The sequence below is a fragment of the Pelodiscus sinensis genome, chromosome 3 (genome assembly GCF_049634645.1).
Source record: "Pelodiscus sinensis isolate JC-2024 chromosome 3, ASM4963464v1, whole genome shotgun sequence".
NCBI classification, from domain to species: Eukaryota; Metazoa; Chordata; order Testudines; family Trionychidae; genus Pelodiscus; species Pelodiscus sinensis.
The window spans coordinates 155,596,046-155,614,446 of NC_134713.1; the positions used below are offsets into that span (position 1 = coordinate 155,596,046).

Below are 18,401 nucleotides of genomic sequence, written 5' to 3' on the forward strand. Positions count from 1 at the left end.
ACAGCGGTAAGAAGATAGATAACTCACTGGAGTAGAGCATTATAAAGAAAAAAAATCTCATTCATCCTACACATTTGACTAAATGAGATATTCTTTTTTAGGAGAATTTAAGACGACAAAACCACTAGCAGGTAAAATATTTAAACATTTAGATAAAATATTTGCTTTCTTTCAAGGAGAATCATTCCAGATGGATTATAAATACAGCCTATGATGTCTACGCTTCATTAAAACAGAGAACCACACACCTTCTGTAATTCTTGAGAACAAACCAGACATATCAAGTTTTCATGTACATGAATGAAAACTGCTGACTTACTATATAGCTTTCAGAAGTGTATGATGTTACCTAGATATGCATCACCGTATAGATACTATAGCATCTTAGTTTTCCAGTACTCGGATGTCTTCTAGGGGGTAGGTCAGAACCCCCTTTATATTAGTCTCCCTTTCACTGCACAGTCAGTTTGTTTGCATTCGGTGTGAAGGGGGAAGAGGAGGCTCATTAGAGAAGAGAGTATCTATAATTTTTACAGGTATAATGTTGAAGATTTTGTGGTGACGAGTCATTAGAAGTCAGACTTCCCCCTTTAATACTTCCTATGCACTTATTACGAGTGGAGGGGTTGGTTCCGTGTGGTAGGTGATCACCATATATAATTTTTTTTTAAATAACTTTGTTCTCAGTTTTTATCCAGAACTCTGTGTTGAATATTCTCCAATTCTCCCTGCATATTTCATAGATAATATTTTGTTTCTTATGTAGCCATCCATTCACTTTTTCTTGGTTTCCCTTATCTGCATGATGATAACTACTTCATCCAATTACTACCTCTACCCCTTCTTTTAGAACCATTATGCCAGGTAATGAAGCCATTTCTGTTGAGGAAGAAAAGAGAAAAGAAGGTTTTTTTTGTTGTTGTGTCAATATCAGCAATTTCATGGAACTTCCTGTAAAAGCAAGGCAGAGCACTGTCTCCATGACTCATTTTATCCACACTAGTACAAGAAGCATGTCAAAATTGACTGACGTTGAGCCCTTGTATTTTGTATAGCAACCAAGGCGAGTACCGTTGCCAAGACAGCTGAATATGTACATTCTTACAGTTGGTTCAGCACAAATTTTCCTTTAAAAATAGTCATTAATTCCATGAATCCTAGGCATACTACTGAAAAGGATAACTTAGAATGATTCAACACTGGAGTTTTCATATATGGAGACACTGTACATGGTAAAAATATTTTATTTGTAACAGACTTGAAAGAAAAATGTTGAATGGATTTAATTACAGATAATGTCCTTATAAAGGCCCAAGGAACATTCTGCCTACAGTTTAATCACAACTGCTTTGTTATTTGTTCCTGACTGTATTTTTGTCCAAAAAACTGCTAAGTTATCTGATGGGACGTAGGATTAATTTCTTATTTAAATGCCAGTATCCCAAATAATGAGAAGTCAGCTTACACAGGTTCTACAGCTAAGGGGCATGGATCCTATTCCACTGTATGTTTTAAAGGATTTTTCTTATCTTCTGTTAGGCAATTCAGCTTTTCCTATTCTTGAATCAGCTTTTCTGCAACCAGTGCGCTTCTTTTGTATCATAAACTTAAAAAACAACTAAGTATTGTAGCACGTTAAAGATTAACAAAGCATGAAGATGGTATCATGAGCTTCATGGGCACAGCCCACTTCTTAAAACTCATGATACCATCTACATGTTTTGTTAGTCTTTAAAGTGCTACCATACTATTTGTTGTTTTTTTAAGTTTATCCTGTACTGACTAATTCGGCTACCCCACTGAAGCTTTTAAATTCTATCAGACTTTTTTCCCCTTCTTTCTTCCTAATTTCTCCCTCTGCTGCTAGTACCTAATACTAGTAGTGCTGATAATTGTTTCTGGTGTCAGAGACCATCTTCCTCAACTGGACAGAAGGGAGTTTAAAAAGGTAAAGGCATAACATTAATTCAGTGCTGTGTTATCCTACAGCTTGAAAGAAATATTGCCGGATGATATATCTTACGCTTACAATTAGGTCTTCAATATACTTTTCTATCCAATATGAACAACATAAGAGCACTAAATTGATAATGATTAGAAGGTAGCTACATACCCAGTTCACTACTGAGATCTCCCTTCAAATATAATTATGGTCTTGCAATGGAAATATTAGAAGAGACTTGACTCCCTTTCAATATCTATCCTCTCTCAATAAAACTAAAAGAGTCCTGAGACAGTTAACTGCAAACTTAACACTGACAATATAGTTTGAAATGCAGTTAGCTACTTCTTTTCAAAATGATCATTGAAGATCTGACTACAGCTACTCTGTTTCAACAGCAAATGTACCTCTGTATGTTATCTGGTGGAGAAACGCCACAGGAAATAATGTTCATCTTCTCAGGCTGACAATTTTAATTATGTTACATAACCTGATGTATAATACTAAAGATGAGTTGAAGAAAGTGCTGCATTTTGCTGTTTCTAAATACTGTATGATATAATTAACAGTAACATTGACTCAATGGTTTGATGCTAATGTGGCCCCATGTAAAGAATTGCTAGGGCGTAACCTTGGCCAGGATTGAGTAAAAGTCATGGTTGGGAGGGAAGGGTGGAAGGAAAGGGGGGTGTTTAAATGTATATATTGTTAGCACTTAAACAATGTAATAACTAATAAAATAGGACGAAAGTGGATGCTTTGAACTTGTTTCTTTAGTTTCCTACTTAAATATGAACTTATAAGTTTCTCTTAAAAATACTCAATGAAAAGACAGAGTCTATGGGCTCATCAACATCCTTACTGTGAAAACAATGCAAATCTGATAAACAAATAGCCCATTTTACTACACGTAACACCATCTTTCGATATTCTGAATGTCTTCAAATTGAAACAAGAAAAATCAATTAACTGAAACTAGAGGAAGCTGCCACTTTTAGGTAACTATGTACAAGGTCTCTGAGTGAGAGCAAAAGGAAAAGTTAAAGGATTCTATCCCAGTAAAGAATCATTACAGGCTTTAGAGCTTCTCTACACAGCAAGTTATCTCCTGATTAACTCCATGTGTGGATGTTATATTCCACATGGAGTTCATAAGGAAGCTAATCCGCTCTTAGTTCATACCCCAGTTTACTCCAGATTAATTTTCACATATAGACAAGCCTTTAGCCATACCATAAGGATAGGAGATCCTAAACAGGTTTCCTAACTGTAAAGAAAAAAATTGTGCTTCTACCTGCAATTTTGTCCTGTGATATCATTTGAATTTCAATGAGATTATCAAGTGAACATAGCGAGGATGAATGGGACTATTCTATCAGATAATGGCAAACCAAGAGCAGACAAGCTGAATTTCACTTGGAAATCTTAAATGCAGTGACTGACATGCTGACCAGGGCCAAAAACTAAACTGGATATCCATAAGATTTTTTGGAAATTCCACCTAATAGCAGAAGAAAGTTTCGGTTTTCATGTTTGGCCCGCTACTCTAGATAAGGCTTTCCTTTAGTACCTCTACCAGTTGCACCCCCCATACTATGTTACATCAAGTACAGACACTGCTAATCATATTGTTCAACAGGAGTACAGGACAACTGCAATCAATTGTGTTTACAAAGGAATTAAGAAAGCAGGCTACTTCTTTTCAGCTGAGGCCAGCTGCAGCAACTGTTTAATCCAGATTTGAAATTTAGATCAGCAGTTTATACCTTAATATGCAGCACTTCCATCTGTAGATCTCAAAGCACTTTATGGCAGTTTTTATGGATAGGGAAACTAAGACACAGGCAGAATGTATAATATCCAGGCCATACAACTTTGTTTACATAGCTCATTTTGATTCAAGGTTAATGTCCAGATCATCCTTGACCAAGTCACATTAAAAATAAGATTCCTTAGCCTATTAAAGCATATAGTAAAATGTCAGTAGGATTGACCTTTTACATACACGACACCCACCCATCCATCTTGAGACACATGTGGTGCCAGGCTGGGATTCATAAACCTAGACCTCTCTGATCTTGGTTCATAAAACACAACAGCACTTCTTCTCTTAAGAATATGGCTATTTACTGAATTTATTCTCCTAAACACTGTTCAATAGATGAATGAAACAAACAGCTTTTAAATCAAATAAAATGACCTAAAACAGAAACCAGAAACACAGTGCCTTGTAGAAGATCAATATAAAGTTGCCAAAATAAGCGTACATTGAATTGACCTGTTCTTTTTTACATAACATGATGGAAATAGAGGAGTGCAAGTACTACTAAGACTACTAGAAATAAAAATCTGAATTATTTAAATCCTCCACCACCACTGGTGCCATGAGACGGAGAAATGTTATCCGACCCCTTAAAACAAGATGAACAGAGGTGTCTAAAACATCACTGATGGTACAAAATTCACAGATTAATCCTCATCTATTAGATCTGATTGTGTAGAGCATAATCATTCTCTACTGACATTTCCTTTTCCAATTGCTACTTATTGCTTTAAGTTTTCGCTGAAATCTTTCAATAACCATAAAATATTCCAGACAACTCTTACAACCATTTAAAAAAATCTGAATGAGACAGGTAATCTCTATAAATGTAACAGATTCTTTAAAAAAAAATTTAAAAAAATCAATTACTCAACATCTGACTCTAAAGATGTGGATAATAGGATAGAGTGACTTATCCCTTTACTGTACATCTTTATTTTTTTACTGCTGTACATATGGCAGATTTATTTTTAAATAAAAAAGTTGTTTTTGTTAATCTGAACTGATTCTGAGGATTAAAAATACACTTAAGTGTCAATCTAAGTTAGATAGAGTTTGAAAACAAAACAAAAAAATTCACATTTCCACAAGTTTTACTCAGTTGCGTACATTTTACAAAGGCTAAGACTTATGTAGCCTTTTATACTTTAGATTTACTAAATGTCAAATTAGCCTCTTCTAATTGCAATAAGTCCTTATACTATGACAATTTTTAATAAGCTAGCATGGATAGCAACATTTTGAATAGAATAGGGAAAAAACTCCTCTCTCAAAATGTTCACTCCTCATGAGACAATGAGCATGTACACATTGTTTTGGTATATTTTCTTTGGATAATCTTTCCTGACCCATGTTGCTTCTTTACTCTTTTTAAAAGTTTGTTCTCTGATATTAGCCTTCTAAGCAAAAAAGAAGAAGAACAAGAATTGTAGCTTAATAGGAAAGACTTTGGAAAAGTTTAACTATGACATACTTAACAGAACAAGATGCAACTCCTTTCAGGCAGCCACTTATGTTTTGTTAACATCTGTTTTTCCTACTTCACTTCCTGTTCTCTCTCTTCCCCTCCCCCACCAGGCAGGAAACTCTCCTGACAACAAAATGAATCAGCTAGAAGTAAAAAGCTAAGCAGCCATCAGCTGATTCCTCATTGTTTACAGCCACAGGCCCTTCACAAAGCAGTACTACATTTTTCTCCTCAAATAACTACAAAACACTGAATAGCTAATGTCTAATTTTAGTAAACATTTAACATTGTTAAATTAAGATGGCTGAAGAAAGGTTAAGGCTGGATGTAACCATTTTGATCCTGGGTCACAGAAATAAATCCAGAAACACTTTCCATGTCATCACAAAGTTACTGAAACCACATATATAAAGCCAAACCAATCACAGGATCTAAACCGTAAGGTGAACCAAGTAAACATACATTATTACCAGACTGATCCGCTTTACAAATAGGACAAAGCTTACAAAAATTGCACAGAGTGGCACACATTTATTCTTTAAGAGCCATCTGGAAAAACAACATTACTGTTCACTTTCTATAGCAGCCCATGACATTCTATATATTCCCATGACATTCTATAGCAGTTTGCAAATCCCCACTGTACCTAGGTATTCTAAACTGTACCTAAGCTTGATTCTTAAATTTACACATTCAATGCACTGAGTGTTGGTCTTCATATTTTAGGCATCCTCTCTCAAACACTACAAAGTGATAGGAGACCACAGTTAGCATTTTCTGATAGAAAGCCACCTACTAAAATAAGTACAGATGCCAACATTAACTCTGAAATAAGTACAAAAAGTGTTCTACTACAATTATTCCCAACTATATCCGAGACAACTGAAGTGGTGCCTCTTACCACAATTGCATGAGGAGAATGCACCAAAGGCTTAAGTTCATTCAAGTCGTTCTCAGCCTGCAAAAAATGGTATAAAAAAATAAGCTTGAAGAACTGTGAAATGCATTTCACAAGCTATAAATTTAATAACAGTTACATAGTCCTATATGCCCCACATACATTACCTTATCCCATTCTCCTTCCATGACATGATTGCGGAACTTGGTAGCAGAAGGATGTTCTAAACGACATCCCGATTCTTGCATGAGAAGATCAACAGTCTGGCTGCAGGAGAGATACAGTGTAAAAAAACCTGACCGATTTTACTCTTAAAATGCATCACCCATTGCAATAACAGTCTGCAATATTTTAAAAACTTTATGAAGCAAGATATTTATAACCCAGATTCAGAAACATGTGAAGATTTAAGTATTCCAATCACTCAAGATACTTGGATAGACAGCTCTCTATATCCACAACAGTGGTTGATTGGTTTGAAAATTTGTACAAAGTGCTTAGATGGTCTTCCTTGACTAACCCACCATCTCAGACAAGCATGTCCAAATAAAAATAAACTAGTTTCTAGCTGCAAGTTGTCTGCATGGAAAAAAGATATGGGTTATAAACACTAGATACATCTTATAACCACCAGTAGAGAATGTGTATGAAGACCTGACACTATACTGTATTAAGATGTCTGCAGACATAGCTCTAGTCTTTGCTCATGTCAGGACTTTTAAAGGTAATTTCCTTTAAAATAAAAAAAATAAACCTACTAACCTGTAACCCTCCCCCTTTTATGCTACAAATATTGTATTTACTGTAGTGTAATCTATAAACAGTGGCAAGCTGTCTCCTGCTGTGGTAAATCTGCCGCCTCTTTCACTGGTGTGTTTTGTGTACTATCAAAATCAATCCAACCCCATACTAGCTTGGGATCTCTCTTTTGATATTTTCCTTGTAGCTTTATTTTCTGGATAATTATCTATAGTTCCATTCCCCAAAATCTTAATACCCACCTTGTTACTGTTACGTTTTAGTTATAAAAGGGGTGGGGTTATGTAAAATCCAAATGGTTCATCTCTCTGTATTTTATTTCTATTTCCCCTTCCTCTGCTGCACACTCACTCAACAATACTGCAATGCTCTGATCTACAGAAGAATCAACATATGTATCATTTTAATTTTTTCCAGTCTACACAGAGTATTTTCAAAAGCTATTAGACATATGGCCAAAACAAATCTATACAAGCTTTCATCCAATTACAGGAATGCAGGCTCTGCAGTCAGAATCCTGAAGGATAGTTTAATTCGTTTGGTTGGTTTGTTTATAGTTAACCATTGAGCTATTGAAACTTAAAACAAAAACACTCCAAGTGTCCAGACTCTATTACATTCACCAAATCACTTCTCTCCAAGTAAAACATTTGTACTGATCTGACATTAGTTATAAGTGAGCAGCCTTTCCTATTGTCATCTCTGGCACAGGAAGCTCTACCTGTCCTCCCACCCACCATGGTTCAGACAGTCTGCCTTGAATGTATAAAGCTGGGTGAAAGACAGGTTCCTCACTTGATTGTTTTCAATACATCAGGTCTGCCCCACAGCTCCCCTTCATATACTCTTACTGATCTCACTTTATAATGGGCTATCAAGCTGTGACAGGGTAGTTAGTGGCAGAAAGCTCTTTCCTCCCTTCCGCTGTCCAAACCTTATGTATGTGGGTCATAGACAGATTTGTCGGTCTGTCTCCCATAGGCACGGTGTTCTATTTTAGGGCATCAAGTCTCCCAGCACCTTTATTTCCCCCGGCCCACCCCTGCACGAAGGCAGACCCTCCCCCACTTTGACTCCTCTTTCCTTACTGATTGCTATTCACCTACATAAATGCTGATCTACAGCAGCAGAGGGTACCCGGGCTCCCCAGCCTCACCCTGCCTCCCTATGGCTGGTAAAGCGGGGGGCTCATAGCACCCGCTAGCGGGGAAGGGAAGGAAAAAGGAGCCTCGCCAGGTGGGCCCCCGCGCAGGCCTGCCCGGTAGGGCTCCCTGCCTCTGGCGCAAGAGGGGGTCTAGCTCTCCTCCGGGAGGCGCGGGCACTTACTTGAGGCCCAGCCCGTGGAGGTGCTGCCCGATGAGTCGGATCACGTCTTCGTCCGACTGCGAGAGCCGCTTCTTCTTCTTCAGGGCGCTGCCGCCGCCTCCCCCCAGCTCCGCGGCGGCCGAGCCGGGCCCCCCGGCGGCAGGGACCCCGTTGTTGACGCTCAGGCCGCCGGGGCTGCTGCCGCCGCCGCTGTTGGCCGTGGAGGGCAGCAGCCCGTTGGCGTGAGCCAGCTGCTCCCCGGCGGCCGAGCCCGACGAGGCCTCGCCGTTCTGGGCGACCAGACAGCCCAGCTCCGGGCCCGCCGGCCCCTGCGGCGGCGGCTGCTGCTGCTGCTGCTGCTGGCCCCCTCCTGCCCCGTTGGACTGCATGGCGCTGCCGCTGGTGCTGCTGCCTCGGAGCGGGGCGGCAGGGGGGGCGAGCCCGGCGGGGAGCGAGGGGGACTGGGACGAGGTGAGGCCTGCTCTGGCCGCGGAAGCCCCGGACTCGCCTGCTCCCTCCGCCGCCGCCGGGGAGGCCCGGGCTTTCTTCCGCGGGGGCGGGGAGGCGCCGCCGGTGTCCGAGTCGGAGGAGGAGGAAGCGGAGGCCAGAGTTTCCTCGCCGAGAGCGGCCGTGGTGGGAAGCCGGGGGGGGCGAGGCGAGGGGAGGAGGAGCGGGGCCCTGTCCCCCCCGGAGTCCCGGAGACAGTGCCGCCACCCGCTCGGGGCTCCCTCTTGTTATTGCTACCGCTGCCCGGAGCCCCCGCCCGGCTGCCCCAGGCGCCCGGCCTGCTCCGTGCCGCTGGGTTTGTCACTTCTCTGCCCAGCTGCAGCCTAATGGAGTCCGGGCCGGGACGTCACAGGAAATTCCTATACTGCCCCCTACACCTACTTCCGCCGCCTGGAGCGGGGTATGGAGCCTATAGGGGCAGGGGGCAAAGAGGAGCGGGGCTTCACCCTGCCTGGGTAGCTCCAGAGGATGGAGGGAGGGCCCAGCCCCGGAGGGGGCTTTGCCATACACCTGTTCAGCTGCCTCCCACTCAGCCCTGTGTGCCCACCTAGCACACCCTCTGTATACAGACTATATACGTGTCCTGATCTGTAATACATAGGGACAGACGAGATGTTTGTACGTCTGTAGGCGAGTGTGTAAATATATGTGTATTCATAAGTGTATACACACCCCATCATAAAAATATGCTAAAGAAAAGTATGCCATGTGATCACCCAAAAGTTAAATGCCAGAGTTAAAATGCAATCCCTAATTTGGCCCCTTTTATGTCTATGCATTAGGAGATAATCTTTAATTACATGATCCCATAGTACGTTTTCCACAGAAGCCTACTGAAAACAGTGCATAGTGTAGACCAGTGGTCCCCAATGTGGTGCCCGCGGGTGCCATGGTGCCCGCGGGTGCCATGGTGCCCGCTGGTGCCACGGTGCCCGATGGGCCATTTCTGTGTGCCCGCCGACTGATCAGGGCTGGCTCCACCCCTGGGCGCGTGGCACAGGGGCGGTGCCAGCCCTAGGCGCGCAGCACATGGGCAGCCCTGCCCCCAGGCGCGTGGTACATGGGATGTGCCGGCCCCGGAAGTGTGGCGTATGAGTGTCCCTGCTCCTGGGCACGTGGCACAGGAGCAGCACTGGCCCCAGGCGCGTGGCGCATGGGCACTTCCGGCTCCTGGGTGCACAGCACAGGAGCGGCGCCGGCCCTGGGCATGCAGCGCATGGGCTGTTCCATTCCCGGGCGCGCGGCGTATTGGCGGCTTCGCCCCTGGGCGCACAGCACAGGAGTGGCGCCAGCCCTGGGCACGTGGCGTATGGGCAGCTCCACTCTTGGGCATGCAGCACAGGAGTGGTGCCGGCCCCGGAAGTGTGGAGCATGGGTGGTGCCGGCACCGGGCATGCGGCGTATGGGTGGCCCCGCCCTGGGCATGTGTTTGTCCCCGCCTCCAGGTGCCCAGTGCATGAGTGGACCCGCCCCCCGGCGCCCGGTAGCCCCAAAAGGTTGGGGACCACTGATGTAGACAGTTTTCTTAATGAGCAGCTAATCGATATTTTGTTTTCTCATTGTTTAATAACATACAGTACTAATCAAACCCTGCTCTTAATACAGAATTACTAATTTTTCCTGGGCTTTGCTATGGAGATCATAGTGTTTACAGAATTCTATAAGTTTATTTTTATAATAGCTTTGTGAGGTGAGAGGATATTATCATCCCTATTTTACAGATGGGCTACTGAGACACTGAGAGAAAAATTTAAAATGTTTCCAATAAGCTTGAATGCCAAAGAGATACCTAGGAGGTGATTCTGCAGAATATATCACATTACATAGCATTTTGTGTTCAAAGCGCAGTGCCCAGGCCATTAACTTCAGTTGTAGCTGTGGCTGCTCAGCAGTTTTGCAAATCTGGTCCCAGATTCTCAAATTGAGCACACAGAAAATGAGGAAGATATGAGTAGTGATCACATCTGAAAAATGTAATTTCAAGTGAGTTGCCTAGAATTACATATGAACTCCTGGTAGAGGCAGGGATGGACCCCAATTCTCCAGGGTACATTCAGCTGCCTTAACCACAATACTGCCCCCTTCTTGTTCTGGAGTCACCTATCTCATTCACTCCATATCACAGGCACATCTTCATGTGCAGGTGATGGACTCCACCTTGGTGTGTCAGAGGATATCCTGGCAGGTACTATTAGACTTGGAGATCTGAATTATGATCAGGGGGACTGGATAGACCCTATTACATTTAGTAAGCACATGAGGTGCTCATCCTGTATTTCTCCTGTTGTGTACTCCAGGAGTTGGGGGCACCCTGGCCTCCTGCTTTTCTTGCTTTCCTTGAGCAGGTACTTCAGAAGGGTGCTCTTTGCCCATCCCTCACGCTGACCCTCTGAATCTTGTCATCAGGCCCTTGCTTTGTGAACCACCCTGGTCACCCCTGACATGCCTCCTGAACTGGCAGCACTGGCACCATCCAACTGGTCCACTTCAAATCACACCTGGAAAAGATCTGTATTCACTCATCCTTCATATTATACACTTCCTTCATCTTTGTGTTCCACCCCAACACCAAGTGGCAGGACCTGTTGCCACTGGAAGAGAGAGAGGAACTCTAGTAGGGTAGTCTGCCAGGATATTAGTTGATGGCTCCTCCCACAGAGCCATGAACAGCATGGTTCATGCACTCTTCTGATACATATCCTTCCTGCAACAAGAGGGAGAAACTAGTGCATATCTATGTAGGATAGATCAAATGACAGCCCTTATTCTGGCCTTTTTCAGAACCTCTTACTAAGATTTAGGGATAGTAGTTAAATAGTGGCTAGGAAGCTAATCAAGTACTCGATTAGTCAATAAGGGGGTTCACTGCAGTTCTGCTTTTTAAACGTAGTAAAAGCTTCCAGGCTCTTACTACATTTAAAATGCAGAGATACAGCATGTGGGACTGGGAGCAAGCCAGGACAGCTGAGACAGCAAGCTGGGACAGCCGTCTCGCGCTGGGTCTCACATGCTGTGCCTCTGCTTTTTAAATATAGTAAGAGCCTGGTAGCTGTTACTACATTTAAGAGTAGAATTGCAGTGTCTGCTCAGTCCCAGCTCACACCATTTCCCTCTGCTGCACCTCTGTCCCCCGTGGGGACAGTGCTGGGGGAACTGGCTTTTAAGCCAGCTCCTGCTCCCCGCCCCCTGCTTGCTGCCTCTGATACAGAGGTAGCAAGGGGAGTAAGTGACTCAACTGCCTGATAAAGCTTAGGCTTATTGGGGTAGTCAACTAGTCACTTACATCACAACTAAGATTATAGTTGCATTTTTCTCTGTACACCCCATCAGTGGCCCCAGAAAGTCAGAGGACTTCTTTATCCACCTTCTTCTGGCATTGGCCAAGATGACCATCTGTCACACCAGAAGGAGGAAAGAGGGTAGTCTGCAACTGAGGGTTTATTTCTATTCCCTGTATTAGTTGTATCCAGGTACACTTTCTAACTGAGTAGTGGGCACGGATCCAGGGTTCTCCACTCTTTGTGCTCCTATGGGGGGGCCTCATTTTGATTTAACAATTTTAAGCTTTTCCCTGTTCTCTCTTTCATTGTCCCAAGTATTCAGCTGTGACTCGGGCTTAATGGTTCCTCACCCTTCGTTGAAAGGAGAGGCCACTGCAGGACCCACCCCACTTTCAGCAGCTACCGTGCCTTATTCTCCCTAACTTCACTGTGGCCCAGCTTGGGTGCTGGCACAGAGCCAGGGCAAGCCACATGGTGGCTGTCCTGCAGCTTCTGCCCTAGCTGCACCTCACAGCCCCAAGCCAGCTGGTGGTGGCAGCCCAGCTGTTCCCAGAGCAGGCAGACCCAAATGCACAACCCCAGGCACTTGAGGACCCTACCTCCAGCTGCTGTCTTATTCTCCCTTCCTGCATCCTCCCACACCCCAACACCGTGTTTTCATACACTCAGACCCCTTGCCCAGAGCCCTTCATACACCCCAACACAGACTCCTGCACCCCCACATTTCCAGCCCCCTGCCATAAGTTTGACAGAGTACAGCCTAAATTCATACATGAAGCTGGAGTTCATGAAACGGGCACATGAACATGGACATATGGTTGGCACAGTTTACAGAGAAGACTCTAACACACATCTACATAGAATGTTTCAGCTGCTGCCCCTCTTTTGGCTACTCCTGAACCTCCTGATGAGGTTCTGGATGCCTTTGTCACCACACCTGTTATACATGCACACCCTATTATTGGCCTTGCAAAGTGTCAAGACCTTTTAATCAAACTCCTCCTGACACTGGCCAAGAAGGTCATCTACCAGACCAGGAGGGGAAGCTCAACTCAGGGAGAGGGTGCACTGAAACTGTGGGCCCTGGTTTTGCTCCTTCATTTTATCATGTCTGCAGGCACAGGTCCTCTAGACGGCATCCACTGGCATCTTGGATTTCTCTGAGGAGCAGTGGGTGCTGTTTGGAATTCTCTGCTTGGTGCCCCTTCTGGATTCCTTGTTTTGGCCTAATGATTCTCACTCCCATCTCTCTTTTCTCATTTGTTGCTGAGCTTACATTCTCTCCCCTTACATGAAAGGGTGAATTTTAGGTGGGCCTAGACCCACCTATCTCAGTATCCCAACCATTTAAGAACTGGATCCATGTGACAGGCATACCAGATCCGCTGAGGCCCTCTGCTGGCACACAACCTATCAGGGGCCAACAGCCTAGTATAAGAATGGGGGGGGGGGGAGAGGGGGAGTGGAGTTCATTTCCTTGCTGGAAGGGAACTGTAGGAATGTGGATAATGTGTGTCTAGCTGACTGAGCTACAAAACCCTGCACAGAGCATTGCTGCAGAAGCTAGGGAGAGTGAGAAGGAGCCCTGAGCTGGTTGCTGGGACTCCGTTAGGATAAGGCCCTCAGGTAAGGGTGAAGATGGTGTGGGGCCATGGGGAAGTGGCCCAGGGAAATAGTGAAGCTCTGTGACATAGTTAAAGGCACACGGCAGAGGACTGTGATCTAAAGGGTCATTGGGCTGGGACCTGGAGTAGAGGGGGATGGGGGGCTGAATGCCAAGTTAGTGAAAAACACATTGTTTTGCCAGTTTTAATAAACACTAGCAACCTTTTCTCTGAGATGCTCTAGTGCCCCAGTGATTTGTAGCATAACTTAAATTTCAGAAGGTTGAGGGTGACTTTTGTGTTAAGAATGTGTCTTTTGTACTTCTTGTAAGTGAATAGAGAGGGCTGAACTCTAGGCAAGAAATGTTGGCAGAGAAGGAAGACAGACCTTCAGAGAGGAGAGTCTCTGCTCAACTTGGACTATGTAAAGGAAGTGAACTTTAAAGGAGGACCGATCTTTACAGTGGAGGGACTGGGCCCAGCTGAAATTTGGATGAAGAGTTTGTAGTTTGACTTTTATTTTAAAAATCATTATGCAGGACTTAAGAAAATTGGACCCCAGAACACTGATTCTGGAAATTTTGGAAGAGGGTTGCTGAACTTTACCCCCTCTTATCCTTGTCTGTGCCCCTCAGCACCCCTTAGAGCTGAGACTGTCAGCTGGGACCCAACATGTGGACTGGCAGACAGGACCCCAGCCCTGGTGGTTGCAAATCCAGGGACAGCAGCACACTGGACTTGCTGCTGGGACTCTGCATGCAGGACTGGAGAGTGGGTGGGACCCTGATTCCTGCAATGGGGCCTCCAGGGCCATCAGCTTAACTGGACCCTGGGCTTCTTGGCCAGTAGTGGAGCCTCTGGGTATGGGGCCAGCAGCCAAGAAGAACCTGGGGCTGGCAACAGAGCCCTCGAGCAGCAGTGGAATTGGAAGCCAGGACCCTGGGTGACAAGGGTGAGGGGCTGAGATGCCCTGTACCTGGGGGTTCTGCAACCCAGTGCCTATGGACCAGAAGGGAAAAATTTTGAATATCTAGAATGTGGCCTTCTTAAAGGCTGGTGGCATGGTGTGGGAAGAGACAGTTTTCAGCAGAAGCATGGACATTTCAGGACAGGTGTGCTCTTTGACATCTTCCTATTTCTGGAATAAATAATGCCGAGGTGCTACAGGTGATGGTCTCTTTTACTACACAGTGTTGATTATTATCTAGGGCAAGTCCAGACTGGGCACTGAATGAACCAGGTTTTGTAGAAAAAGTAGCACGTAATCATACAATTAAAACTGTGTCTTAGTGCGTATGCAATAAAGGGCCAAAATACATTTGCACAGGTACCCTTACCTCCTTCTTAACGTTTGAGTGCTTGACTCTGCAATCTTAATAATGTTATTTTAATCGTATTTTGTCTGCAAAGTTCAAAAAAGAAAACTAAAAAAAAATCCATTTTGGGTCATCAGCTGGTCTGAGACTTCTAAATCTACTGCAGACACCTGCCACTTGAACTAATGGAGCAACTGATAATGATAAGGATGTTCTCCTCTACACAGACTAGAACTAGAAGGAAATGGAACACACTGCCATTTGCTGGGAGCAAAGAGGTGGTGAGACTCAAGAATTTTGGGTTTAATTCTAAGCTCTGGAGGAAAGTGTGGTCTAGTGGCCACAGACTCTTGCCTATTTCCCTCTAAGCTTGAACCTTTCTATCCTGTTTCTGTCTTAGTTTTGTCTCAACCCTCCCTAAGTTTTCTCCACACTGCCTTGGCACTACTGGAGAGATGCTTTTCCTGCTTTCATTTGCAGTGGTCAGCCCTGGCATGTACACATATATCTCTATAGTACACAGCTGTTATAGGAGTTGGCCATAAAGGCTGTATGGCAGTGATCCTTGCATGGATGTAAAACAGTACTGACTTTCAATGAGCTCTGCATGTATTCAAGATTGATTCACACTGATCCAATTTCAGGTTTGGAGATTCTGGGTGCATTTGTGTTTATGTATCTTTCTACGTATTCCCTACCATCATGTATCACTTATGCAGCGTACAATTCACTAACTGGTATAACTGAGTGGAGAATTCTGATCAATCAGCATTTTAAACCCACATAAAATAATCACACAAGACATTAGAGAATCAGGGTTGTGGTGTTGTGGTTGCATCACAACTTCATTTAAAGATAAAATTTTCTATGTCTTCAAAAATGTTTAGTCATATTCCCGAGACACATCACATTTCAAAGGAGGGTGCATGGTGGGGGTAGTGATCCAAATTTTGGGTCATTTGAAGGAGGGATTCTGGGGAGACTAGCCTCCTACTCCCAGATATTTTTCAAAAAGTTTCTGGGTTTTTGTGTGTGTTGTTTTGTACTGAGGTAGAGATCAAACTACTGCTGTGATACTGCTGTGATATGTTGTATATGTCCTCTTCTTAATCTTGGGGGGACCCAAAATTGTGAATGGTTAGTTAAAGGAAATGTTCACTTCTTTCACTGCATAGATGTGCAGTCTCGATGGATCGCAGTGCATGTTGCCAGTAACGAATACATCTGAAAAGGCTCCTATGCAGCCACTAGATGCATGCTTGGGTAGTTCAAGGGAATGTGCTGATGCCCTTGCCCCTGGTGAACACCTTGCCACTGATGTTTGTAATTCAAACATTTGTGCACCTGTGCAATAAAAATGTTATAACTCATGTTGCTTACTTCAAGTTGTCCCTGTTACATTATATGTTATGTTGTGTTTTTATTGAGCGGTTTACGGTGAACACAGCAGAATAGTCAACAGTCCAAAGATGATGTTATATTAGGTAGAAAAGAGCTAGAGCCAGAGAACTTTGTATGTGGTGAGGGGGTTAGGCAAGAGGGTCCTATAGAGGTTGCATCTGTGGAGGGGGCAGGAAAAGGATGAGTGGTAGGCAAGCTTTAGATGGGTTATTTGGGAGAAAGGTCTGAATTTTAATAGACCCTGGAGAATAGAAGGGAACAAGTAGCTATTTCCTGATCTCAGGACAGATTAATGTGGTGTTTCCAAAGACTTATATTGTGGAGATTTGTAACTGACAGCACATGAAACTCTTTCCACTAAGGAAAAAGACATTGGCAACTCTGGAAGTGCACATGGATTTTGAGAGATTGTGGGAATACTAGGTTGTAGCGGTTTTTCAGGAAAGCAAGGAGTTCCCCATGATATGAGGATTGCTGATTACTGGCTCATTTGGGTGGAAAAGATGACCTGCACTGGCATGTTTTGCCCATTCTGCAGTGTCTAACGAGCGACTGAAGTGTCTGCGATCTATTGGACCTTATTCCTTCTGCTGGGCCACAAGCACAGACTGGTGGGAGCAAGTCATCATGCGGACATGAGATGAGCAGCAGTGGCTCCAGAACTTTCACAAGAAGAAGCAGATGTTCCTGGGGCTTTGTGAGCAGTTTGCCTCAACTCTCTAACATCACGTTATACACATGAACGACGCCAAGCTGGTACAGGACAGGCCACTAGAGTAGTGGTTCCCAACCTTTTCGAGCATATTGACCCCTTTTCAATCTATTAAATTTCACAGACCCCCACAAATGATCCATTTTTGCTAGCCAAATTAAACCCTTCCTTCCACTCTAAAAGCTTTTGAATGGTTAGAGCGGGGTGACGTAGTCAAAAAAGAGAAAAAATGGTAAAAAGTGACTGACCCATTTATAAGCCGACTCCAGAGTACAGTCACAGCTTGTCAGCTTCAGCATGGGCCGAGGGACGTGTAGACTGCAGGGCACAGAGCTTCTCAGCTCCTATTGGGAGCTATTCCCCCACACTGCTTCCTCAGTTCCTATCCCCTCTGTCTCCTGCCCATCCATGGAGTGAGGGGACTCTCGTGGTCAAAGGGAGCTCTGGAGCTGCCAGCTCCTCAGGGTGGAACTTCGGGAGAGTAGGGGCCAGGGGCGGAACTTGGGGAACCATGGGGGGGGGTAGCAGCTGTGTACGCCAGAACGCAGCTTGCTTTTGATCCCGTTCTCTGGAACCTAAGGGACGTGGGGAAAATGCTTGCATGCCTCTCATGCCTGGCTGATGTGTGAGACACACCCACAGGATGCAAGCACATTCCCCTCACTCCCTTAGCTTCCAGTGAACCGAATCAAAAGCAAGTCGCATCCCAGTGTGCATGGCAGCCTCCCCCCGCAACACTCCAGCATGTGGAGAGGAGAAGAAAAGTAAGGATCGGGCCCATCACGGTTGGGAACCACGGCACGAGAGCTATCTGCAAACTGGCTTATGCCTGACGGTCACCTGTCAGACTTTGGGGCACCTGGTATTGGCCACTGTCAGAAGACAGGATAGACTGGGTTAGACAGACCTTTGGATTGACCCAATATGGCTATTCTTACGTTCTTATGTCCCTGGAGAACCAGTCTGGTATTGGCAAGTCCACTGGTGGGATTGTGGTGGTGGAAGTTTGTGAGGCAATTGAGACTGAGGCAGTCGAGACTGATTTACCTAAAGGCAGTGAGTATAAACAATGCCCTGAAATAACATGTTTTTTTGACAAATAGGCTTTCCAAATTGTGCTAGGGCCATTGATGGGACTCCTGTGCCCAGATTGTCCACCACAAGGAGCACGTGAATACAAAAACCAAAAGAGGACACTGCTCTTTATGTAGGCTCTGATCAACCATGAGAGGTAGGTTGATGGACACTAATGTGGGATATATGGATGATGGCCAGGGCTCGACAAATCCGTGTATCTACTCGCCCATGGCGAGTAGATTTCAGCCGGTCGCCCCGTTCACCAGCGGCACGCGCATGCGCAGTGTGAGTCTGGTGCATGCGCAGTGT

The 18,401-nt window shown here is 44.6% G+C and overlaps 1 protein-coding gene across 5 annotated transcripts in view; it reads right to left on the bottom strand.

Annotated features, from left to right (window-relative positions):
- Positions 1–8,928, bottom strand: part of WDR26 (WD repeat domain 26) — a 41,855-nt gene extending 32,927 nt beyond the window's left edge. For 4 of the 5 annotated variants that reach the window (XR_012902948.1, XM_075925270.1, XM_075925269.1 and 1 more), the window contains exons 1-3: positions 8,216–8,720; positions 6,298–6,397; positions 6,134–6,190 (exon numbers count right to left, since the gene is read on the bottom strand). Coding sequence is in view for 4 of the 5 variants with exons in the window: in XM_075925270.1 (XP_075781385.1) it covers positions 6,134–6,190; positions 6,298–6,397; positions 8,216–8,583 (525 nt within the window). In the remaining variant the exon portion in view is untranslated. Of the gene's footprint in view, positions 1–6,133; positions 6,191–6,297; positions 6,398–8,215 lie in introns of all 5 variants that reach the window. The other variant, XM_075925273.1, reaches the window with a different exon arrangement.
- Between the last annotated feature and the right edge of the window lie 9,473 nt (positions 8,929–18,401).